This window comes from Chelonia mydas, chromosome 5, assembly GCF_015237465.2.
Source record: "Chelonia mydas isolate rCheMyd1 chromosome 5, rCheMyd1.pri.v2, whole genome shotgun sequence".
Classification (NCBI taxonomy): Eukaryota; Metazoa; Chordata; order Testudines; family Cheloniidae; genus Chelonia; species Chelonia mydas.
The window spans coordinates 45081031-45107659 of NC_051245.2; the positions used below are offsets into that span (position 1 = coordinate 45081031).

Sequence of the window (26629 nt, forward strand, 5' to 3'; positions counted from 1 at the left end):
TAAATCCACGTTTAACGCTTAAACAGAAATAGGTGTCTACATGTAGATTTAGGAGCTAACATTATGAACATCTAGGCTTGAAAAATGTCGCTTACTATATTTATTTTGTTGGTATCCTTTTCTTAAGCTGGGCTATAACGTATGGTCCTGTCTTTTTGGTCGTAAGGAGTGGTGGTTGAATGGTTATTTTCAGAAGTGCAGACTGTGTTTACTTAGTACAGTAAATTCTTTTGGTATTTTGGCATAGTATACTGTAATTGTACAAACATTTATAATATGTAAATATCCTTTCATCAGCCATATACTTGGGGATGCTTATCTTCTTACCACAGTTCATGAGATAGGGTAAATAAGGCACAAAGTACTTGCCAGCTCTAATAGCTGTAACTTATAAAATACTTTCTTCACACTGAACAGTCTGTTCAAAAATGTGTAAATTCTGAAAAATGTGTGTCCAGTCTTTCTTCTATCTTTTATAAGGCAGTAATGTTTATCACAGTTTAAACCACTGTTTTAATATTGGTGACATATAAACTTGTAAGCAAGTTCCAAAGTGGATGTGGGGTTTTTAAACTTATTTTTATTTCCTAGGGAGGAGCTTTACCTACAACATGGCCAGCAAGCCCTGCTTCTGATGTGTTTAGCTTGCACCTTAGTGAGCTTCCAGGGGTTTTTCAATTGTGTTAAACCAACACTGTTGTGTTTATGTGATTGGAGAAACAAACCTTTTTATTTGCCAAGAGAGGGCCTGTATGGCTATCGTTTGTGAAGTCATTGATCCTAGAGTTGTTTTATGAATATAAACATTAGTTGATTGTCACTTATGTTTTCATATATAATAAGCTTAAGGTAGCTGTTTTTAGCTGATACAAACAAATTCTGAAATGTTCGTTTTAATGATGCAGTTGAGTTTAATTATAAGAATAATGCTTAGACATTTCATTTTAATAAGTTTAAATATTACATCAGACAACCTATAAATAAGAATTTGGGTACAGTAATTCAAAAGTCAACTATCTCTGTTTGAAAAATTAACTTTTGGGGGGAACTTAACAAACAAAAGAATATTTTTGCCATGACCTAAAGCATTCCATCCTGATTGTAAAGTTATCCAGTTCTTTATAAAATCGTACTTTTTCTTGCTGATGCCAGGTCCAGAACTGATCTTTAGAAAGGTTTACTGCTACTCCAAAGTATTTGTGACCACTGTTCCTTCTAAGCTGTGCGCATGTGCGCGCACACACAGATCCTAAACCCTGTGCACATGGCGAAACACCACATAATTTGCACAGAATAAATTTTTTGCACACACGGCCTGTCAAATTAGAGGGAACATTGTGACCCTATCAGGCCATTCAGTTTACCACCTTTCATCTTTCCCCTAACATTATTTTTAGCAGTCACTATTTTGAGAAAGTAATAGAGGTGAAGTATATATAATGGAAACTTTGGTCAGTACATTAATGTTGGCTAACGGTGTGGGTTTTAATGAAGTTTCTATACCAGAAAAAGCTCAGTACGTGTTGTTCAAATCTCTAGTATCCATACAAATCCTTCTCTTCTTTGGTCATCATAATAGAATCATACGGTAAACCTGAGCAGTTGGTGTCTGAATTTGCTCAATAATAGCCAGCTTTGAGCAGCCAGCTGGCCAGCCAGAAAAGTCAAGCTTTTACTGTATTTACTGGTGCTAATGGGAGTTTGTGGTACATAATTTTTGCCGGCACACTGTGTTGTTTTATGTAGAGAACATATCGCAAACGAAAAGGAATTCTATTAAACTGGAATCTTCAGTGCTATAGTTGCTAGACTTGAATTTACTTGAGGTGATCTTAATAGTTTTCTGGAAAAGGGGGATTATATCAAAGAGCATCCAGTTTCCAAATCTGGGTCCAGTGTTAAGGCTAAAAATGAGTCTCTTCCCCCTTTGAAAAAGCAGATTTTTAAGAAAATTTCCAATATGCTGGTGCTAGTTAAAGGTAAAATTATGGGTCTACTACTTACCATGATACATACTAGTTCTGGGATTCTGAGTTTGCAGAAGACCCTTTGGAGCAAACACTTTAAGAACCTTGATACTATGGAGATGCTGTGCTTGGGAAGTTGACTTTGTAATAATAATTTCGTGGTGAAATTTTATGTGTGGAATTACATCTACTCACTTAAGTACTGTGGTGTGAAATGTAACTATGATCTAGAAGAGATTCTTGAATTGAAGAATTGGCTGGTCATGCAGTCTTGTTCCTCCTGCTTGCACCTACCAAATTGCATTAAAAGAGGATAAAATATAAGATACTTTCTGAATTTCCTTTTCCATATAAGGCATTGCTGTAATTACCACAGGGAAGGGAGAAGGTTGCACAATTGTGCAAGGAAGACAGGACATGTGCAAGACATCTCTGTATTAATATATGGCTCATACTGTCAAAGTCTGAACTCCTAATCTAAATAGTGGAGGTGATTACACTGTCAAAGTATTATCTACATTAAAATGAGAATTACAGTTCTTTGAGTAATTGAACATGTCCATTCTGCTTCAGGTGTGGGCATGCCCAGTGCACCAGAGTAGGAGACTTTTTTCCCCTTAGTGGTATCCTCAGCTGCCTCATGCTGCTGTGCAGTGGTATAAAGGGTGGCCCGTAGTTCTCCTCAGTTCCCTCTGACTGCCCATGATCGGTAGTCAGTGTGTGTTCTGTCTTTCTCAAGAATATATATAACTATATATAATTAGTGTACCCCTCAATAGTTAGTTAGACCTTTAGTTATTTTGTTTAGTTTTGCTTAGATTGTCAGTTTGTGCTTGTTCTGAGTGCTGACCCTCAGTACTGAGTCATGCTCAGCCTCCAGGCTTTAAGCCTTTCCATCTGCTGCAAGTCTATGCCAGCAAGTAACCGTCATTCCAAATGCCGCATGAGGGTCACATCTGTAGATATTTCAAGTCCTGGATCAAAAAGGATAGGAAGGTGAGTCTTTGTCTCCTTCTCATGAGGCCGCCTTGTGTCCAGTGTCTGAACGGTCCCACTCAGGGCGGGCACCGAGTACTTCTACGCCAGTTAGCGCACATCTTAAGATTGCAGCATTTCCACTTTTCCAGTGGCGAGGAAGAAGCACAGACAGCATGCCTCAAAGGAGCCAACCTCTTTCAAAAGATTGAGGTCCCCAGTACTGTCTATCAGCTAGCAAACTGGAGAGCAGGGCAGAGTATCCTCTGGGAAGAGATGCTCCCTGGTACTGACTTTGTCTCACTCAGGGTTTTTGACTCTAGCACCAGTGCCTGTATCATTGAGGCCTACACTCACAGTGGTACTGACTCACTGAATGCGGCGGCAGCAGCAGGAGAACCTTTTGGTACTGATGACGCCGGAGGCATATGCTGCGGTGCAAGACCTGTTAAGTCTCTTGGTACCAGATTCTCCAGCAGCATAGGAGACAAGTTGTCCAGTACTGATTGATCCTCAGACTTTGTCGACATACCTACAAGTAAGGTCAAACCCTCAGCTCCGTGTCCACTGAATCCTCGCCTGGTGCCTTCCAGACGTAAAAACCAGTATACTGTCACTGGTACAGACCTCTCTGGAGACACTCCATCGAACCTCGACACCTTATGGTACAGTGCATCTCTGGTCAGGTGACCCTGATTCTTCCTCTGAGGCAGTGGTTTTCAATCTGTGGCCCAATCAGCGCAGAGCTGTGGCCCATGTGACATCCTCAAGGCCATACAGGTGGTGTTGGATGCGGCGCACGGTGGTAAATAGGTTGAGAACGATTGCTCTAAGTTGTTCCTATGTTCCTATGCCCCTTGCTCCAGGGATAGAAGGCATCACTCACCTTCCTCCAGAGGCTCCTACTGCTGGTATCCAGCTATGGTCCTGTGGTGAACCAGAGACCCATATCCTTGCTCTGGTAGAGGTCTCCTTATGCAGTCTTTTATAAGGACAAAGTTTACTTTGTCCACATCTGAAATTTGTGACTAAAGTAGTGTCAGAATTCCACCTCAATCAAGGAATATACTTATTGACTTTCTTTCCTAAACCCCTTTCTCAAAAGGATGGAGAGACTCCATGCCTTGGATGTCAAAAGGGCATTAGCTTTTTACTTGGACAGAACCAGATTTTTGAGATCAGAGGTCCCCAAACTGTGGGGTGTGCCCCCCAGGGGGATACAGAAGAATGTTGGGGGGGGGGGGGACAGGACATGACTGGGGCCCGGTCCAGCCCCCACAGGGGTGCGCAGGGAGCACCACCCAGCTCCGGTCTTGACCCGGGCTGTTGGCCGCAGCCCAGCTCTCAGGGAGATGGGACAGACGGGTAAGGGGCGGGGGGGGGGGGGGGGGGGGGGCACAAGGTAAAAAGCTTGGGGACCACCAGTTTAGATAGTCATACCAGCTGTTTGTAGCAGTTGCAAACGAGACTGTAAGGCCCTTCATCCTAACACAGAGGAGCTTGTCATGGATTTCTTCCTGCATATGTATGTGTTATGACATTGCCAACGTAACCCTGCCAAGCAGGATGGTAGCACGCTTGGCAAGATCTCAAGCAACTTCTGCACCTTTTTTTAGCTCAAGAGCCAATAACAGACGGTTGTAGGGCTGCAGCTTGGTCATTGGTGCATACATTTACAACTCTTCATGACACCTCTCAGCATTCCAGAGACAATGTCAGGTTCGGACAAGAAGTCCTTCAGCTCTTGTTCAGGTAGACTCTGAAACCCACGTCTGGTTTGAACTGGTTGTGAGTCACCTGAAGTGGAATGGATATGTTCAATCATTTGAAGAAAAAACTGTCACAACTTGTTCTGTAACTGTTGTTCTTGGAGATGTGTTGCATGTGTCCATTCTATGACCCTCCTCCTTCCCCTCTATATAGGAGTCTCTCAGGTAAGAAGGAACTGAGGGAAGTCAGTTTGCACCCTTCTTGTACTGTCAGCAAAGGGTGTATGTGCCACTCCAAAAGATACTGCTAAGGGGAAAATTTCCGACTCTGGTGCACAGCGTGCATACACCTAAAGTGGAATGGATATACAATGCATCTCAAAGAACAATAATTATAGAACAGGTTAGTAATTTTTTAAAATTGTTTCTTGGGCTGTTCTGAAAAGGTATGATCTTTGAGATTCAAACATAGCTTCTTACTCTTTGCCTTGTGTAACATATCTGTACTCAAAAGCCACGTGACTTGAATCTGAGCAGTTGTCTTTTGTGACTTGGAATCCTTCATTGCAGACCACAAGTGTTTCTCCTCTATCAGTAAAGCATGTGGCAGCGAGGAATTTACTACTTCGTTTTGTTTGTCGAATATTTGAAACAGAGTAGCAGAATGTCTTTTTAAGTGAATATTGGTTGAAATAATCCATGATATTTAATATAAAACCAGAAGTAAAATAGATGTACTCTCTATTATCCACTTGTGTTTAGATCCTTCGTTAAAAGGTCAAGAATTTAACTTTTATAAAACTAGACAGCAGCCTCTTGAAGGGCTGCTGTATTTTTATTTTTGTTGGGTATGATGTCATTTTCCAATTATACAGCTTAATCTTGCTTTTTTAGTGTATAAACAAAATCATTTGATTTGTTTTCAGGTTGGCAAAAGAGAAAGTTATGTATGAAAAAGAAGCAAAACAGCAAGAAGAAAAAATTGAAAGAATGAAAGCAGAAGCAAGTGATGATTATGGAATTAAAAAGCAGGTATGTTCTAAAATAAAAAATATATTTAAAGCATTATAACTTATAAAGGGGGAAATTTGAAAGTGACTCTTAATGAAAGAATCTCTCAGCTTTTTCCAAGCTCCGCTGATATGAACATTATACTAAAAGTTATCTTAAATATAAAAAGGGCAGTATACAAATGTACACAATTCTTTGCATTTTTAAATATGTTGCTCTTTCCAGAACTGTTGACTCACAAGGAGCTCAATCCTGCAAGGTACTAATTGTTCCTGTGAAATGATAAGCCTCCTCATCTTTGAGTTGAGGGTGCTCCATACCTTGCAGGAATGCTCAGGATGGAGTCTGAGGAGGGTTTTCTTACCTTCTGCTTTCTGAATAATTTAGGTAAACCAATGGCACGTCTATGCTAGTGATCTTCCAGCGGCACAGCTGTACCAATGTAGCTGCGCCACTGTCAGATCACTCGTGTAGCCTCTGTATGCTGACGGAAGAGAGGTCTGCCGTCGACATAATAAACCACCTAACCAAGCGGTGGTAGCTATGTTGGCCTATGAATTAAGGCGTCCCCCCCCCCCCTTTTTTTTTTTTTTTTTTTGGTCCTATGAATTAAGGCCGGCTGATTTGTTTTGTTTTAAAATGTGGAATTTTTTTCTGCTTGCTTTTACTTTAGAAATAATAGGAATACAGAGTTTGTTTTTTTTGGGAGCCCCTGGGATATTCAGTATGGACTGATCTTTCTCAGCTTCTAACTGAATGTGTTGAATTGTTAACAGGTTTTTTTTTTCCCAAGCATTTCTTAAGTATTTGCTTTTCAATAGATATTCACACACACACAAAAAAAACCCCAACCTTTAAACAGTCTGAATTAAAATCACTTTCAGTCTTAATCAGGCTTCACTTGCATTGTCTCTGGTGTTATAAAATAACAGTTCTCCAGTTATCCTTTGTCTTCCTGGACAAATGGAAGAATAAATGAGACCTTGAGTGTCTAATGTAACAAAAAACAAGCAGAAAAAAATATTTAAAAACCAACAAAATCTCCCTTCTCGCTGCCTTTATTAATCATAAATGGCACAAGCCCAACTCTGTGTGGTTTTTCTCCTTTCCAGGTTATTTAAAAGAAATATTTAGAATTTGGAGGGCATTGCACCATTTACTCATACCACTTTACAGAAGTATAATCTCACTGCCTCTGATCACTGATTGTGGTTTTTAGGCTCTACTGAAATAGAAATGAGAATAATTTCTTTAAAGATTCATTGACACTAATTGGAACTAGTGAATGCAATCCCGATGCTCAGTGTCCCAATTCATCAGATTATTTGAGAGCACCAAGGAATTTCCTCACCTACTCTTAAGAAATTGTCATAATTGACAATAATAGCCTTTGAAGCTATTGCAGTAAAGAGAATGGTAAAGCAGTACTTTGAGGATGTCTTCTGAGGAGCCAGTGACAACAGTTTTTAAATGGATGGCCTCCATTCGCTCTGTGGGTATCTCTGCACAGCTTCTGGGAGCGAGTCTTGCAGCCTGGGTCAAAAGACTTGTGCTTGAGGAACTTAAGGTAGCGTGCTAAAAATAGCTGTGGAGACCTTGCTTTGATGTTTGGGATTGAGCTCTGAAGCCCACTCTGCTCCCAGGGTTTCAGAACCTGAGCTCCAGCCCAAGCCCTAAAATCCATATTGCTGTTTTTCGCACACTAGTGTGATGAACCCAAATAACACAGGCCTTTTGATCCAGGCTGCAAGACCTGCACCCAGAAGCTGTGTAGACATAACTTCTAAGGCTCTCAGTACACTATGAAAATGGCTGCAATTTGATTCCTCAGATGACATCTTCACACAGCTGCTTTAGTGTTCTTTTTTGGTATATGCTCGCAGCTCTGACAATTTCCAGAGTGCAAGGAATTTTTAAGTTCTGAAAGACTAGGATGCTGAGCAGAGTGAGTGTGCTTGCGTGTTCCACTAGTCCCTTAATTTCAGGATACTTCTAGTAGTGGAAAACTTGTTCCAGAATATATATGGGATGGGATTTACATATTTAAAAAGACTTCAAGAAAATTCTATTTAGTTATATCGTTGTTAAGAATTGGCATTAACTATTTAACTATAATAAATTGAGAATTTAGTTCTATCTTTAATATTTATACATAAGCTTCTGTATCTTTCAGTGATGGTAGAATAGCATTACAGAAATAGTTTAGATACTAGATCCAGTTGTGTGAAGTAAAACTAAAGTTTTAGCTAGTCTATAGTATATTAACTAGGGTAGGAAATCCAGTTCTGGGAACTCTGATCAGGTAATATAATATAATAATTATCACTATAATTTTTTTAAGGGAGAAACTGGAATAGAGGAAAACCACTTACAAGTAAAGCCACTTACTAGTAAATCTTTTAGCTGTGACTTTGCAATGAAACACAGATTATCTAACAATGCACATGAGTGCCTGAAGAAATTTCTATTTTTAAGTGAGTGTTGGTGAAACATGCTGAATTGACAGATCAGGAGACTGAGACACTAATCTTGGGCTGTGCTTCATCACTTTGCACCAATCCACCAGCACAAAGTGGATATAAATATGGTGGATCTGGAGCCTGTAGGATCTCCCCCTGTAGGGAACAATATTTAGGGGGTTGTGTGCCACCTTCATGTTTCCTGTCACCCTTCTTTTGGCTGCTGGTGGAGGAAGTATGGTTTGGGGCTTCCTCTGAAGCCTCGTGATCCATGGCTCCAGTAGCAACTCTTCGGGGTTGTTGGCAGCTGGCGTAAATTACAGTAGCCTTCAGATTGCTGTCCTGCAGCCGGGCAGTAGATCAGTGAAGTGTTGCCCCATGATTATGGGAGCACAAAGGGCCACTGTTGTACCCAGTGCACCTCAGCCAAGGTTCTGGGCCTGAAGTCCTTGTTTATATGTCATTGGTACATCCTAAGCAATGGCACTGCAAACTACCTCCTAATGCTCTCAATCAGTGTACCTCAGCTATGAATTATCAACCCTTGTCCTCTTCACTGTGTACCAGCAGGAATATTAGTTGTAACAGCTTTAGTGATATAGACACCCATCTACTAACTAATTAGGCTGATGTCCTCAACTCACTTCACATAGGGTCCCCAAAAGACATAATATATTAACAGTTCTAGCTCACTCCTTACCCGAATGGGCTGTGAATTGACACACTGTTTCAGAAGTGAAAAGCTCCATATCTTCATCCATCCCCAGTCCCCTTTGGGGAAAAAAATTGAAATTCTCTCTACCCCTTTAAAGATGGTTTTGTTTTTATCATCATACTTTGCTATATTTTTTTTCTCAAGAAAATATAGATGCAGGTTAGAGTTTGAAGATTTTCCACCAGTTTAAATAAAGAATTGTACCTGACCCAAATCATACTGCCAGAAAAATGTGATAAACCAAGAGGGAAAACTGAGAAAATACTATGGAATAAAGAAAGGCTTGTATAACTTTTATGCTTCAAGCATCCAAGTCACCATATCCTAAGCCAAAATATGTTTGCCTAATAGCTTTTTCCAAAAGCAGATTTCATACTAAATTGTTTTTTTTTTTTTTTTTTTTAATTGATTGAGCTTTCCTACCTTGAGTGCAGGGGTCTGGACTAGATGACCTACTGAAGTCCCTTTCAGTCCTACACTTCTGATTCCCACAAGATTTATGAGTTTAAGATTATCATCAGGCAGGAAAATGTTACAACTCGGAATTAATTTATCAAGTGTAAACTACAAATAAAATCTTTGCAAAATGCCACAAAAAATCTCATCTGTTCTAGCAAAACAGCACAGTGGACTCCAGTGCTTTTTTTTAAAAGGGATTAAAAACTGTAGTTCTTCTTTGAGTGATTGCCCATGATCATTACACTGTAGGTGTCCGTGCACTCCAGTGTACAGTTGTTGAAGAGTTTTCACTTAGTGGTCCCCATTTGGGAGGCATAAGTGCCCTCTGCTGCCTTGTGCACAGGCATAAAGGGTCAAGGTGCCACTCAGTTCCTTCCTATTGCCTGTGACAGTTGTTGGAGCTCCCTTTCCTTGCTTCCGCAAGTCTTTAGTCAGGCATTTAAACAGTGCTCATTGTAGTCCTGTATAGTTAGTGTAATTCAGGGGTCAGCAACCTTTCAGAAGTGGTGTGCCAAGTCTTCATTTATTCACTTTAATTTAAGGTTTCGCGTCCCAATAATACATTTTAACACTTTTTAGAAGGTCTCTCTCTCTAAGTCTATATATTGTATAACTAAACTATTGTCGTATGTAAAGTAAACAGGGTTTTCAAAATATTTAAGAAGCTTCATTTAAAATTAAATTAAAATGCTGATCTTACACCGCCGGCCCGCTCAGCCCTTTGCCAGCCTGGGGTTCCGTTCACCTAGGCCGGCCACGGGCTGAGCGGGGCCTGCAGCCAGGACTCCGGCTGGCAAGGGACTGGCAGCCAGAACCCCAGACTGTCAACGGGGCCGGCGGCCGGGACCCCAGACCGGCAGTGGGCTGAGTGGCTCAGCCCGCTGCTGCTCAGCCCGCTGTCAGTCTGGGGTTCCGTCCGCCAGCTCCTGCCAGCCAGGGTCCTGGCTGCCGGCCCCGCTCAGCCCACTGATGGTCTGGAGTCCCGGCCCTGTCCACATAGAATAGGTACCTACCTTCTCCCTGGTTCTAGCCATTCTCTTCCTCTCTCTGCACTGAGGTGAGGGTGGGAGTGCACTGAGAACAGGGCTGGGGGTGAAGGAGCAGGCTGGGGGTTGGGGTGCAGGATCCGGCCAGGAGCTAGAATGAGGGAGGGGGCTCAGGGTTGGGGCAGGAGGTTTGAGTGTGGAGTGCTTACCTGAGCAGCTCCCATTTGGTGCAAGGGGTGCAGGTGGGAATGGGGTGGGGCTGTGTGTGTGTGTGCGCGTGCAGGAGCTCCAGTTTGGTGCTCAGGGTGGGAGTGGGGATGTGGGGGGTGCAAGAGTCAGGGCATGGGGTGTGGGGGAGCTGGGTATGTGTGAGGAGGGTGCAGGAGTCAGGGCAGGGGGCTGGGGGTGTGTGAGGAGGGTGCAGGAGTCAGGGCAGGGGGCTGGGTATGTGTGGGGAGTGCCAGAGTCAGGGCTGGGATTGTGGAGTGGGGTGCAGGGGTCAGAGCATGGGGCTGGGGTGTGAGGGGGGTGCAGGAGGTGTGGGCTGGGGTCATGGGGGTGCTCCCAGCCCCCTGCCCTGAACGGCTCACCGCAGGGGGTTGGAGGGGATATGCCTTGATTCCATCCCCTTCCCCAAGGTCCCTGAAGCACGCTGTGGCTCCGCTTTTACCTCTCCCCGTCGGTAGCAAGGACCATCAGCTGATCAGCCACAGGGAGGGAGAGAAGGAGGGGCAGGAACCCAGCACACTGAGGGAAGAGGCAGGGGGAGGGGGAAGCTTGCCTGCCTTGCAAGGAGAGAGCAGTGGGCGGGGGGCGGAAAAGAGTGGGCTGGGCAGGATTTTTAGTGCACGCTGCTGTCTGCCCGGGTCCGGCAGATAGCAGCGTGCCATTAAAAATTGGCTCACGTGCCGTGTTTGGCACGCATGCCATAGGTTGCCGACCCCTGGTGTAGTTCAGTAGTTAGTGTAATAGTAAGTTTAAAAAAAAAAATCATAAATTTGTGTGGAACTGCTTGGTACTGGAGATAGGCCACGCTCTCTGGGTTTCAAGCCCTGCCACTCTTGTGGGAAGGCAATGCCTAACAGTGATCCTCATCCCAACTGCCTTAGGGTCACATGAGTGACAAATGTGCTATTTGTAAGCACTTTAAACCCTGGTCCAAAAAAGACAGGGCAGCCAGACTGAAATATCTGCTGCTGGAATTGGTGCTACATCCTCTATCTGAAACATTGACCTCGGTCCAGGTACTGAGCACCTGAGTGTCAGTCAGTAACTCACCTCCAGCATTACTGGCATCGAGAGAGAGATTGGCATCACTGGTACTAAAGAAGAGTTACTGTAGGTAAGACTCAGTCCCAGGATCTTCAGAGGAAGCCAAGAGGTCGAGCTCATCTAAAGTCTCAGGAGGGCACTCAGAGAAAGTATGCCCCAGAGCACATTTCCTTGGTTTCAGGAAGAGACTGCCGCTTCAGACCCTGAAGTGGGATCCTATGTGCCCTAGCCCAGCTGATCTCACCATCAAGAGTAAAGCAGCTGCCCACCCTGATTTCAGCCTCAGTTTAATCAAGGGGCTTACTGAAAGTACCCTTGGGCCATGCACCCTTTTGGAACCTGTGGGGTTTCCCCCACCTCCAATCAAGAGCATCCCCATATCCACCACAACCGGCTTCATCTACTGGCCATCAGGAGCATCAATGCCACAAACACCCTAGCATCGATACAAAGGCCAGCACCAAGCACAGTCAGGACCCTTCTCACAAGCATCCACGACAGGATCAGGAACTGGACCAGCTCCTCGTACTGTTGCCATCCTCTTTCTCATCCCCTGATGAGGCAATTGCAGTGGAACCTATTTCTCCAACTCCTGATTATTTTAAGACTCATCGGGAGTTGTTGAGGGATGATGACTATGGCCCTGGACATCTACTTGGAGGAGATCCCGTAAAAATCACACAGGCTGGTGGACATTTTGGCATCTGCAGCCCCAGCTAGAATAGCTGTCCCTACTAATGAGCTATTTTAGAGCCTACAAAGGTTCTTTGGCAGACTCAAGCTTTCCTGCCTCTGACTGTGCAAAAAAAAAAAAAAAAAAAAAGGTGGATAGGAGGTACAATGTCCCCTCTCTGGCGTTCAAGTAACTCTAGTCACCTTAAGGGCTTCCTCGTAGTATTGGCAGCCATTGAGAGAGAGAGAGACAGACAGGGTTACCAGGCATCAGCCCAAAAAAATAGAGGCCAAGAAGCTGGACTTATTTGGGAGGAAACTTTATTCCACAGATGGGTTGTTGCTTCATATTGCAAACTAGCAAGCTTTGCTGGAGTGCTGTGATTTCACCTTATGGGTTACAGTTTGAGTTCAAGGACAAGCGCCCAGATGATGCAAAACAGGAGTTCCAGACATTGATCAAGGACGACAGGTTGGTTGCCAGAACAGCTCTGTAGGCAAGTCTTGGCAAAGCAGATTCTGCAGCTCCTGGCATGGTTTCTGCCATCACAATGAGGCTCATGTCTTGGTTATGCTCTTCTGGCCTCCCTCTAGGGGCGCAACAAACAGTTCAGGATCTCCCATTTGAAGGGCCATCGCTCTTCTCAGAAAAATAACTGAGATTCTGTACAGACTCAAAGAATCTAGCGTATCCCTGAAACCCCTGGGCATTCACATCCCTTCAGTGAAATAAAAGGCATTCTATCATTACCAGCCACAGCATTTTCAGGGATTTGCCTAACAAGCCCAGGACCTGCCAAGGAGAACTAGCAGAAGTTACAAAAGATGCCTACTACCACCCTCTACTTCTGCAGCTGCCTGTTCTTCAAGGCAGGTAGCATTCTCCAAGAGCTCATTTTGATGGGCTGGTCAAGAGCAGACTGCCAGTTCTAAGAGGGCCATCCTTTTCTTCCCTAATTTTTGCAAACCACCTGTCTCACTTCTGTCATATTTGAGCCCACATCACAACAGATGAGTGGGTTCTAAATGTGGTGGAAGTCTGATATACACTCCAATTTATTTCCCCCGCCCCCCACCCCCTGTTAATCTTCAGAGATCTCTCTCATGAGGCAGAGTTACTGCAAGAGATACAATTGGTTCTCCTTGTAAGAGCTATAGAGGAGGTCCCTCTTTTGTTCAGGGGAAAGGGGTTTTATTCCTGATGCTACCTGCAGAAGGATGTCTCAGGCCTATTTTAGATCTAAGGCTTTAAACAAGTGCCTAAAAATATTGACATTTCAGATGGTCATTTTAGCCTCCATGATTCCTTCTGTGGAGCCAGAGGACTGGTATGTTGGTCTTGATTTATAGCATGCTTGCTTCCATGTGGCGATTCATCAGAGCCACAGAAAATTTGAGATTCACTGTCAGCGGTCTCCATTGTCCGTTCACAGTGATCTCCTTTGGTGTCTCAGCTGCCCTGCATGTATTTACAAAGTGTACGGCGGTGGTAGCAGCATTCTTCAGAGGTCCATGTTTCCCTTACCTGAATGACTGGCTGATAAGAGATCAGTCCAGGACACAGATGTTGTCCAGCATAAACATAATCTCAACCACCTTCGTTGCAGTCTGCCTGCTGATCAACACGGATGAGTCAGTCCTGTTTCCAGTTCAGAAAGTAGAATTTGTTGGAATGGTCCTGGACTCAAAAATGGCCAGGGCCTTACTACTGTATGCAAGGTTTCATGTAATACAAAACCTCATTCTGGACTTTAAGGCTTATCGTCTCACCACAGTGAGAAACTGTTTAAGGCAGCTGGGGCACATGGCAGCATGCATTTTTGTAGTACAAAACACCAGGCTGAGTTTCAGACTCTTTTAAGGCCAGTTGGCTGATATATATTCACCAAGAAGGCACCACGTAGATAGGTTAGTGCATGTACCAAATCGGATCGTATCTTCCCTAGATTGGTGGACGGATCTGTCCAATGTCTGAAAGGGAATTCCCTTCATCCCACTTCAAGAATCTCTTACCTTAGTCTTGGATGCCTCAGACCTGGGTGGGAGGGCTCACTTGGGACCCAAGCAGATGCAAGTTTTCTGGTCTAATCAAAATCTCAGCTTACAGCTCCCTGATGTTTGTGTATTGACTATCTGATCAGCATGCATGGCATTCCTCCTTACATCAGGGGAAGGGGCATGTTAGTGCTGACCGACAATACAGCGGCCTTGTTTTATGTAAACAAATAGGAAGGGATGCAGTTCTCACTACTCTGCTGAGAAGCAATCCTATTTTGGGACTTCTGCATCAGCAGCTCTACTTCTGAAAGCAGGCCATGTCCTAAGGGCTCAGAATACACTGTCAGATTGCCTGAGCAGATTGTTTATTCATCACCAGCAGTGGTCCCTTCACCCAGACACAGCAAGATCCATTTTCCAGCTCTGAGGGTCTCCTCAAGTGGATCTCGTAGCAACAAAAGACAACAGAATATGTCACCAGTTTTGTTCCTGAGCCGGACTCAGTCCAGGTTCATTATTGGATGCTTTTCTACTGCCATGATCAGGGTCTGCTGTATACTTTTTTCTTCCCAATCCTTTTCTGACCAGAGTTGTGTGCAAGATCAAACAGGACAAGGCCCGTCTTATACTGATCACTCCTGCATGGCCCCATCAACACTTCCCCCTGCCCCCCCCCCCCCAAGCTCTTGGACCTCTCAGTCAATCTCTGCTCCCGCTTCACACATACTTGATTTCACAGAATCACACCCGCCTCCTCTACTACAGGCTTCAAGCCCTTCACCTGACACCCTAGAGGCTTCAAGGTTAACTTTGGCGGAAGAGTCCTGCTCTAGAGAAGTTCAAGATATGTTGCTGAGTAGTCAGAAATCATCATCTAGAACTACTTACCTGGCTAAATGGAAGAGGTTTTCCATCTGGGCCCCTGTTCTTCTATTCAGTATGTGCTGAACTATCTTCTGTCCCTCAAACATCAAGGATTGGTGATTAGCTTGATCAGAGAATACCTAGCGGCTATATTTCACACACCTGGGATAACCCCTCTCTCTTTTCCAACACAATGGCTGTACGATTTTTTTAAAGGGTTTAGACAGATTGTTTCTGCAGGTACAGAACACTATTCCACCATAGAGCCTGAATGTAGTCTTAACAAAGCTGATTGGTGTCCCCCCTGCCGCACCCCCTTTGAGCCTGTAGCAACCTGCACTCTGTTGCACCTTTTGATGAAGGCAGCATTTTCAGTAGCCACTACATCAGTTAGGAGAGTGGGGGATTTGAGGGCTCTAGTATCAGATCCTCCAGATATGGTTTTCTACACACACATCTGCCTTCGTCCTCACCGAAGTGTTATCACGAAAGTGGTCTCCATTGTTCATATTAACCAAGCAGTTTTCTTACCAACCTTCTCAAATCCTCTTGGTAATAAAGGGGAGGAGAAACTGCACAATTTGTCAGAAGAGCTTTAGCATTTTATCTGTAATGGACTAAGCCTTTCAGATCTTATGCTCAGCTGTTCATTGCATTTGCAGACCGAATGAAGGGCAGTCCCGTTTCCATGTAAAGGATAACCAGTTGTATTTGACTGTGTGTTACCAGTTGGTTAATGTGAAACTGCTGGATAGCTTGTTGGGTCATTCAACTTAGGTTCAAAGGTGACCTCTGCTGCTTTTCTAGCTATTGTGCCCATATTAGACACTTGCAAAGCAGCAGCCTTGTTGTCATGTCACACGTTTGCTTCTCACTATGTGATCTGTCACAGAGACAATGCTAAATTTGGACGTGTGGTCCTCCAGTTCTTCTTCAAATAGACTCCGAACCCATCTCCAGTTGGGATGGCTTCTGAGTGGCCTACAGTAGAATATACACGTGCAGTCATTCAAGGAAGAAAAAACTATTGCAAATTTTTCTGTAACTGTTGTTCTTCGTGGTATGTTATAAGTGTCCATTCCACGACCTGCTTCTCCTTCTGATTCTTCTCCTTCATCTCTATTGGAATCTTTCCGCCAGGAAGGAACTGAGGGGGCTGGGGCCTTTTATGCTTGCACACGGAACAACACATCTCGAAGAACAACAGTTGTGGAAAGGCGAGTAACTGTTTTTCTACAAATTTGGGTTTCCCCCAACCTAGCCATTGTAATTGTTAGTAAATCAAGGCCTTTACCCAGTACTTATATTCTATGATTTATAATAAGTCTTCTGCACTCCAGCGTAGCCACCAGTATGGACTAATAGGTAAGACCTTGTGTATTCTATAGTTCTGTGGCCACGTTAACTTTTTCTTAATCTAGTCCTTATGGTTGCAGAAATAAATGTGAATTGAGTATGTAAACCTACATATTAATACCTATTTGAATCTATGTACAGTATGAATTAGCTCTGAGGTGTGATCTTCTTGGGTTCCTCTCCATGGGGTAGTAACTCTGAAACCTAAAGGAGTGTTATTAATAGTTTTAAATATTTACTAGCTGATCATTTTAGCAGAAATATCCAACTACTTGTCCCACAATCCCAACTGCCTCCCATGCCTCCCAGATTCCAAAACCCTCCATTTTAATTTATGTGAAGTTACGACAGAATTTCTACATTAACACCACAGAATCTAAGGGCCTTTTCTCAGAATTTATATTCTACTTGCTATAGATACATAGAGTGCTGCTAATGAGCAGGTTTCCTCCATGTGCAAATAAGGCAATATAAATAATCAGGGTTAGTCTGCATAGGGAGTTATTCTGGAAAAGCTATTCCTGGTTAACTCCATGTGTGAATACTCTTCTTCTGGAATAAGAATGTCTTATTCCAGGTTAGTTTAATCCACTTTGAGGGAGTACTAGTGGATTAATTTCCAGTTATTCCAGATTAACTGTCATGAGGAGACAAGCCCTTTGAGAAGCTGGTGTTCATGTCCTTTATCCAACAAGTTCTGCTCCTCATAGTCTCGCACTGAGTCTTTCTCATGTTTCTCGAGGATTAGGCAGAATCCTTTTGTTGTCACTAGTCACCACTTAAAAGAGGAGCAGATTTCTGAAAATTAAAATGTGGTAGACTAGAATTAACTATACCTTTAGTTACTGAAGCTGTATTTTGTGGAACAGGACTTCAAACATGAAAGATATTGGTCTGAACCAGTCAATGTTTGCTCAATGTTGAGTATTCCCAAGTAATATTACTTATTCTGTTTTTAATGGCTCAAGTAATGGTTTTTAATCTAATTTCTTTCTGTTTTTTTTTTAAATTTCATGTTGGATTGAATACGCAAAGTTTCAGACTCTCCTTATAAATCAGACGCAAATAAGATTAGGTTCAACTTTTAGTTTCATTCCAGTCTGATTACTTTCAAAATCCTTTGGGTTTTCTCCTAAGAACAGATTACCTCTGTTTAATAATCTGAATTCTAACTGGCTTTTTATCAAGACAATTAGAACTACAAAGTTGCGAATAAAGGGTTTGACACACTCATTTGTGCATTTGGAGAGTTTAACTAATGAGCACAAATCAGTCTCCTTTAAAGGCTAGCAACCTGTATTTGTATCTGTCTTCTCTGTAGAATAATACTCCTGACATGCAGGTGATATTAAACTTGCTGCTTTCAGCTTTGTGTTTCTTTTCTAATGTACTTTTTGAAAGAAGCCTATTGATAAGAAATTATTGTAATCCTTCCTAAGGCTTCCTTTTTTTGTTTGTTTTTTAAAGAATTTTATTTTCACTTTGTCTAAGATATAAATTCCTTTTTGTATTCTAGACTATGCTCTCTATGCTGAGGATTTAAAATAATTGTGCAGTAGTTGGGATACATTAACATGGAAACTCCCATTTAGTAAGAAGATTCAACAATTGACATTAACGATTGCTGAAGGGAAATTCTCTTGTAGTTGGGCTCACCATTCCTCTGCAGAAAGAGGCTCTATCAGACCTTTCAGGCATGGGGTAGTGACTTGACTGTATCTATATGGGAAACCTGCCAGTTCTGTTCTGACTCCAGTTTTAGAACAGACATTTATTTTTCCTGACTTTCTGCCTTCTGCAAAACTGAAGGAAATCTCCCAAATCTCCATAATTTATCCTAATGCCTTTTCTTTAACCAGACTGCTAACTTTTTAAACCAAATCATATGTTGGGCTGAGTGAGGGCTCTTGCTCCATATCATGCAACAGTTTCCCTCTGCCTGAAAACCTAAAGATGACAGATAATTCTCCAAAAAAGAGGTCAGGAGGACAGTATGCAGCCAGTACTGTCAAGGCTGAGCCAACCTTGTGGTTGACCAATACTTGTTTTGTCAGAACCGAACGGGCACCACTTTCCAAATGGGTTCCCTTTTATTTATGATTTTTTTCTGCCATGTCTGCCCATGTGACAGTGTTTACATCCAAGGCAATTCATATTCTTTTCAAGTAAAATTTTGAGAGCTGTTGTGTAGAAAATGCTGCCTGTTGATTGACAGTTTTCTATGGGCAGTGATTGCATTGTCCAGTCATCCTTATGGAAGTTATCAAAGTAAAGGGCAAGAATTGTGTTTATAACACAAATGATTTAATTCTAAAATTAAAGGGAGGATTGAATTAGCCAGTGACTGGATTCAGGGAAAGCACTAGTAATGAATTTTGCTTCTACCCCCTCAAGAGTAGCATCTGCACTCTTAAATCTCTGCACTAGCTCTGTCTCCCCGGCTGGCAAAGAAGAAAACCTGCAGTCCCAGATTATCATAAAACTCCTAGCCAGCAAACCATTTTCCAGAAAGGACAAAATAAACTTTTGCTTCTGCTTCCTGAAATGATCTGCCATGTACCAATTGATTGGTCCTCAGCTAGAGCAACTGCAGGGGTTGCCAAAGTGTGAAATACTGAAGCAGTTAGATGAAGAGGAAGTCAAGTCAAGTAGGTGTCTATCATCTTTCGTCCTCCCTCAGCCTCTCCACTCCCATTCTACACAATGCTTGGTATAAGTGGTTGAAACCTATCGGTTCCATACTCTGAAATAATTTGCTGACATGAAAGAAAACTGATTCTCTGCACTGAGAAAATAACGTATCCCAACACTTTCCAGAAATTTTTCTTCACACCTCTCCAAGAGTAGAGTGTCAAGTAGTGTTCTGTGTAATTTATTCCTCAATTAAAGGGGGAATTACCAGCGTCTTAGTGTAATGGATCTCTACATCTGCTGCTGCCTCAAGTCTTTTCCAGGCCAACTATGTTATTTTTAAAACATATCAGTTATCAGTAAAACAGAAATTTGCATTTTAATAAACTGGAAACCTGTTTTACAAATTTGAGTTAGTAGATTTATAGGTTATTGATATTAGGGAAAAGGTCATTTTTATCAAGCTCAATTACAGTAAAACAGGGGTGGCCAACCTGAGCCTAAGAGAGAGCCAGAATTTACCAATGTACATTGCCAAAGAGCCACAGTAATACATCAGCAGTCTCCCATCAGCTCCCCCCCAGCTCCTTCCACCCACCAGCAGGGCCTCCCCTTCCCTCCCCATCAGCTGTTTCGTGGCGTGCAGGAGGCTCTGGGGGCGAGGGGGGAGGGCACAGCGGGCTCAGGGGAGGGGGTGGGGCCTGTGGCAGAGCCAGGGGTTGAGCAATGAGCACCCCCTGGCACATTGGAAAATTGGCGCCTGTAGCTCCAGCCCCGGAGTCGGTGCCTGTACAAGGAGCCGTATATTAACGTCTGAAGAGCTGCATATGGCTCCGGAGCCACAGATTGGCCACCCCTGCAGTAAAACATGTTTGCCTTTGTCCCTACTCCCTTCAATTCATAGCCTCTTCTAATCGGGCTGAGGAACACCACGCTTTCAAAAGTGCCTTTATTTTCAGTTTTGTAACAGGCAAAGAACAAGTGGTCATGGAGTCCTTCTTTAATAGGTGTATTTTTTTAAATTCATGTAGCTAATTTCTTAGCCTAAAACTCTCACACCTAAGTAATTCTGATACTAGTTTTTGAGAAGGTGTATTCTGATGGTTCTTTTATCTTCTCACTATCCCAGATTGAGCCTTAGATCACTTAGTCTCTCTTAAAAGGTGAACTATACTATGAAATAAGGACACCTTCCTGATTAACACATCTCTGCTTTCTTGGCCCCATCTTCTTTTCCTGTGCACCTTATCCTTGTGTGCAGTGTTGTTGTAGCCACATTGGTTCCCAGGATATTAGATACACAAGGAGGATGGTGTAATATCTTTTATTGGACTGACTTCTGTTGATGAGAGAGAAAAGCTTTTGAGCTTACATACAGCTCATCTTCAAGACCTGAAGGACACCTCTGTGTAAGTTCAAAAGCTTGTGTCTCCCACCAACAGAAATTGGTTCAGTAAAATATGTTACCACACCGACCTTGTCACCTTATGAGGGGTATGTTCTGTTTGAAATATTATATCCAACATAGGTAAAAGATGGCAGGACGATCATTTTTAACCTTTCACATAATGATAAATTCTTCTTCGAGGAGTGTCACTTTGGGTGCTCAACTTTAGGTGAATCTGTGTCCCCCTGCACCTGTGATCGGAGAATTTCAGTAGTAGTGACCACTTTGGTAACACATGCGCTCTCCCCATGTTGTGCCACTTCTGGTGGCTGCATAGTGGTATGTGACCGAACCGCCACCGGTTCCTTCTCAACTCTCTTCGCTCAGATGGAGCAATGGCAGCACCTCCTCACTTCGTTATATCTTAGACTTACACTGTTACTTGGTGTTAGAATAGAGTTAGATATAGTTACCCTCCTCTTCCCTATTTATTTTATTTTAAAAAATTCTTTTAAATTATCAGATACCATTAAGTTTCCATTCACGCTTTAGTATAGTGTAGTTTTAACCCCCTTCTCCTGGGGGAATGCTACTGATGGGCATACCCAGATCTCCGGGCTTTAAACAATGCCGTGCTTGCTGGGAATCAATCCCGGTCAGTGATGGAAATGCTCAGTGTGTCCATTGCCTTGGCGAGACACATTATTCAGAAGTATCTTCATTACCACAAGCAAGGGACCTAAAGCTAAAACTTATACCGAGGCAGAAGTCACTGCACCTGGTGTCTGACCCCCAGAACACAGATACACACCCCCCCGCTCTAATGCCAGCGATGGCCCCTGACAGACCATCCCTATCACAGTCCTCAAAAAAGGTGGGGGGTGGGAAAAGCAGGCAACAAATTCTCCTTCCAGGGAACCAGCCAAAAAGAAGTGATCCCTGACTCGTTCAACACACTTGATACCGACTGCAGCATGGTTAAGCACCTACAAGTCGGCGGGATCTTACGGTACTGCTGATACTGCGAAAGCCAAAGACCTTAAGCAGGCTGGCTCTGAGAGGAGTGACAGAGAGAAGCCTACCTCCTCCTACTTAGTACCGGTGGAGCCTCTTAAACATCTGGCACCAAGCAGCTCAACATCACTACAGTCTGTGGCGCCATCTACTGGTCCCCTAGTGCATAGCACAGTGACATCATCTACAACAGCAGTACTGTATACAAACACCATCCTCTGTATCGAGGCTAGCAGCACCACACTAATTCCTTTATCATAAGGACTTGCTAGTCTGTGCAACAACAGAATCTCCCCTTCTTCATACTCCGGCATACTCAGAACCGTGCCAATCTATACCACCACTAAGATCAACCCCTCCTTTTTCCAGCGATGATGATGAGGCGGAAGGGGACCACTCCTCACCCATTTGCACGACCACTGGAGCAAGCCAGTTATCAGCCAAGTGACACCCAAGGATGGTATGGACATCCATGGATGCCACCACCAATGCCATTCCCATCACAGTGGCCTTATTTGAATCCATGGCCTCCATACAGCCACCAGTACTTTAGGCCTTTTAGCACCTACAGGGAGAGGAGGTGGCGCTCCCCATCAGCCTCAGTGGGTAGAGCCTCCGGAGGAGACTTTTTTGAGGAACGGGAGGAAGCTTTGGAATGAGAAGTCACCCCTCCAATCAATCTCTCTTTGTCCTCCCCAGATGAAGCAGTCATGCCTTCACCACTTAGACTTTAAACGGTTCCAGGAGCTATTTAAAATAATTGCTGATGCTCGAAATACACCTGGAAGAAGTTGTGGAATCTCAACATAAGCTGTTGAATATTTTACAGACATAAACATCAAAGATTATGCTTCCTGTAAATGAGGCACTCATGGATCCAGCCAAGATCATCCAGCAGACCCCTGCAACAATACCACCCACTTGTAAAAGAGCAGTCAACAAATATTATGTCCCCTCTAAGGCTATTGGATTTTTTTGTTTTCACATCTCCCACCAAATTCCTTGGTGGTAGAGGCCATGAATAAAGATAGCACCACTCCAGAATCACCCTGTACAATAAGGACTGGAAACAGTTAGACCCTTTAGGCACAAAGCCTGTTTGTCAGCAACTCTGCAATTCAGAATCCCCAATTACAAAGCTTTGATGACCAAATACAACCACACAAATTATGATGTCCAAGATTTCTGATTCTAAGATTTCTGATTCTAAGATGTCCAAATTTATTGACTGTATCCCGGATAACAAAAACCCCCCACCACCTTGCACGGATGGTCTTATAAGCTTCGTTGGACGTGGCAGACACAACCACGTGATCCATTACTATCGCAGTAGTTATGTGACGGGCTTCGTGACTCCACGTCTCTGGGTTTCCCAAGAAGGTCCCGTCTACTGTTAAAGATCTTCCCTTTGAGCGCCAGCAATTGTTCGTGGCCAAGACTGACTAATCCCTCCACACCCTAAAGGATTCCAGGGCAACTCTTCGGTCTTTGTGCATTTACACACCTGCACAAAGAAGGAAGCCGGGGAAATACCAGTCAGTACAATGAACAAGGCCTGCCCCAATATGTCCAACCACAGCAACAATACGACCCGACCTACAAAAATGGAGACAGAGGCCTAAGAGACGTAGACCATTCCCATTTCAGCCATCAACATCCCAACAACCCTCCTTGAAACAGCAATTTTGAGGGTTTGGTCAAGGGCCCAAGATGCCTTTCCCATTTCCAAGCGCTGGAACCATCAACAATCATCCATCTTTTCGGAGACCGCCTGATCCCATTCCACCAGTATGGCAGACCATCACCTTGGACAAATGAATATTAGAAATGTATAAACACTGGTTACTCCAATCCCGTTTGCCCCCTCTCTTCCTCTCCCCCCCCACCCCTATCCACCCTCTCTCCTTGTCCCTTTTCAGGGACCCTTCTCACAAGCATCTTCTACAAAATAAATCACCTCCTCCTCTTGGGTTTGTAGAATCAGTACTGACACAACACAGAGGGAGAGGCTTTTATTCCCACTACTGCTTAACTCAGAAAAAGAGCAGGGAATGGAGGCCCTTTCTTGACCTAAGGAAACTCCACATGTTCATGAAGGTTCAGTGATTGAGGATGGTCACGTTAGTAGCTATAATCCAAGCACTGGAACAGGGGGACTGGTTCTCGGCCCTCGACTTCCAGGATGGATATTTTCATATCTCCATACACCCAGTGCACAGGAGCTTCCTTCGACTCATTCTGGGACAGAATCACTACCAGTTCAGAGTACTGCCTTTTGGCCTCTCTGTGGTGCCCCCGATGTTCTCCAAGGTTCTTGCAGTTGTGGTGGACCAACTCTGCAAGGAAGGAGTCATGATATTCTCCTACTTAGACAGCTGTCTTTCTCAGGAAGATGCTGTAGAAGCTATTCAAAGGATAATGGTTCTCTTCTCTCAATCAGGACTAAAAAATAAACATGCAAAAATCAACGCTGACACCCTGTTCAAAACCTAGAGTTCAGTGGGGTCCACCTTGATGCACTGGAGGCCAAAGCCTCATTACCACTCCACAGATTTGTCACCCTTGATCGCCACAGCACAAACCATCCTACAGACATCAGCTAGGACCTGTCTCCAACTATTAGGGCATATGGCAGCAACCATTTTTGTCGTAAGGCATGCCAGGCTACATATGCATTGTCTCCAGGGCTGGCTCTGGACAACATATGTTCCGCACAGACAATCTGAACAAGTGTCTCACGATGCCACTCAGAATCAAAAATTCTCTACACTGGTGGGCTCAACCCCACAATGTGTGTCTGAGTCCCCTTCACGCAATCCCCTCTGTCCGTTATACTTACAGCGGATGTATCTCCATTAGGTTTGGGAGCACACTTGCACAACCACACAATTCAGGGCAGGTGGTCCCCCACCACTCCCAGAGTCAACTTTTACACATCAACCTACTGGAATTACGAGCAGTCTGCAGTGCACTCACACTTCTTACCTGTGATCAGGAGGAATAAGACTATAAAGGTACTAACAGACAACATCGCTTGCTTGTTTTATAGAAACCTTCAAGGGGGAGCAAGGTCACATTCCATCTGCACCAAAGTAATGACATTATGAAACTGGTGCATTCATCACAACATCAACATACCAGCTACCTATCTACCAGGATGTCAGAACACCACAGCAGTTGCACTAAGTAGAAAGTTCTCTCAGGACTATGAGTGGGAAAGAAACACCAGGGTTTTATAGAATATATTCAGATGCTGGTGTTTCCCAACTGTACACCTTTTTGCTACAGCCTGGAATGCCAAGTGTCCACACTTTTTTTGTTCAAGAGCAGGATTGAAGCCCCAGTCTCTGGACGATGCTTTCCTCATCAAATGGGATGCACCTCTGCTATCCGGGGTGATACAGAAGATAGACCAAACAATCCAGAGACATATTGATAGCTGCCCCATTGCCCAGACACACTTAGTTCCCATACCTGTTGAAGATGTCTGTCTGTCCACCACCCACACACACACACACACCCCCCTCCTGTCTCAGGATGCAGACCAGGATCGCTACCCAAACGTGCCGATTCTCTACCTGAAGGTGTGGCTCCTCCATGGCTCCGGAACATTGAACTGACCTGTTCAGAAGATATATTATTTAACAGCAGAAGATCAACTACATGTTATACTTACTTTCACAAGTGGAAGAGATTCCATATATGGTGCCAGAATAGACAAGCCACAGCTATTACCTGCCCCTTGCCACTGGTTCTAGATTATATACTGGAGTTAAAGAAGTCTGGTCTGTCATCAAGCCCACTTACAGTACACCTCGCAGCCATCATGGCTTTCCTTCAAAAAGTTGATGGGTTCTCAGTCTTCACCCATTTTCTCACTAAATGATTCCTCAGGGGGTATTCAGAACCTCTATCCTGAGATACATACCCCATCCCCACCCTGGCACTTCCAACCTAGAACTATGCTGTCTCACCTGTCCCCTGTTTGAACCATTAGCCACATGTTCACTTGTACACCTGTCAGGGTTCCCTCCCCACTCTGAATTCTAGGGTACAGATTTGGGAACCCGCATGAAAGACCCCCTAAGCTTATTCCTACCAGCTTAGGTTAAAAACTTCCCCAAGGCACACATCCTTCCTTGTCCTTGGATGGGTACTGCTGCCACCACCAAGTGAGTTAGACAAAGATTCAGGAAAAAGACCACCTGGAGTTTCTGTTCACTAAAATATCCCCCCAAGCCCCTTCACCCCCTTTCCTGGGGAGGCTTGAGAATAATATACCAACCAAATAGGTAAACCAGATTCTTAAACAGAACTTTATAATAAAGAGAAAGTAAAAGAAGCACCTCTGTAAAATCAGGATGGAAGGTAACTTTACAGGGTAATCCGATTCAAAACACAGAGGATTCCCCTCTAGGCAAAACTTAAAAGTGACAAAAAACAGGGATAAACCTCCCTCTAAGCATAGGGAAAATTCACAAGCTAAAAACAAAAGATAATCTTAATGCGCCTTGCCTTATTTACTTTGTTTGCAATATTGAGACTCATTTTAGGAGAAGGAGTTTTCTGATCTGATGCTTCTCTGCTTCCCCAGAGAACACACAAACAACAAGCACAAATAAAGCCTTCCCCCAGATTTGAAAGTATCTTCTTTCCCCATTGGTCCTTTTGGTCAGGTGCCAACCAGGTTATTTGAGCTTCTTCACCCCTTACAGGTAAGGAGGAATTCTAGGCTACCCCTAGCTGTATGGTTATGACAACACTTATGGTGACAAGAAAGGCCACCTTCATTGATGACATCCACGTGACGAATGAAAGAACTAGGGACACTCATGGCATGTCCTCCGTCCCCCACCCATATACAATATTCTTCAAAGACAAGGTTACTTTACGACCACATCCTAAATTTCTACCCAAAATACCACCTTCATTACACTTGAATCAACCCATCCACCTTCCATCGACCTCATGAGAACAAACGAGAGGTGATGTTTCTTTCTTTAGATGTGAGATGGTCGCTAGCATTGTATCTTGAAAGGACACAGCCCTTCAGGAAATCACCAAGACTATTCCTTTATGTTACAGAAAGATCTAAGGATCCACTATATCCAAGCAGAGGCTCTCTAAATGGATTCCTGGGTGCATTCACCTTTG

At 43.6% G+C, this 26629-nt stretch overlaps 1 protein-coding gene across 3 annotated transcripts in view; it reads left to right on the top strand.

The window, feature by feature from the left end:
- Positions 1-26629, top strand: part of TBCA (tubulin folding cofactor A) — a 62288-nt gene that overhangs the window by 25609 nt on the left and 10050 nt on the right. For 2 of the 3 annotated variants that reach the window (XM_027829004.3, XM_037902967.2), the window contains exon 2: positions 5578-5683. In XM_027829004.3, the coding sequence (XP_027684805.1) occupies positions 5578-5683 (106 nt within the window). Of the gene's footprint in view, positions 1-5577; positions 5684-16227; positions 16417-26629 lie in introns of those variants that run through there. The other variant, XM_037902968.2, reaches the window with a different exon arrangement.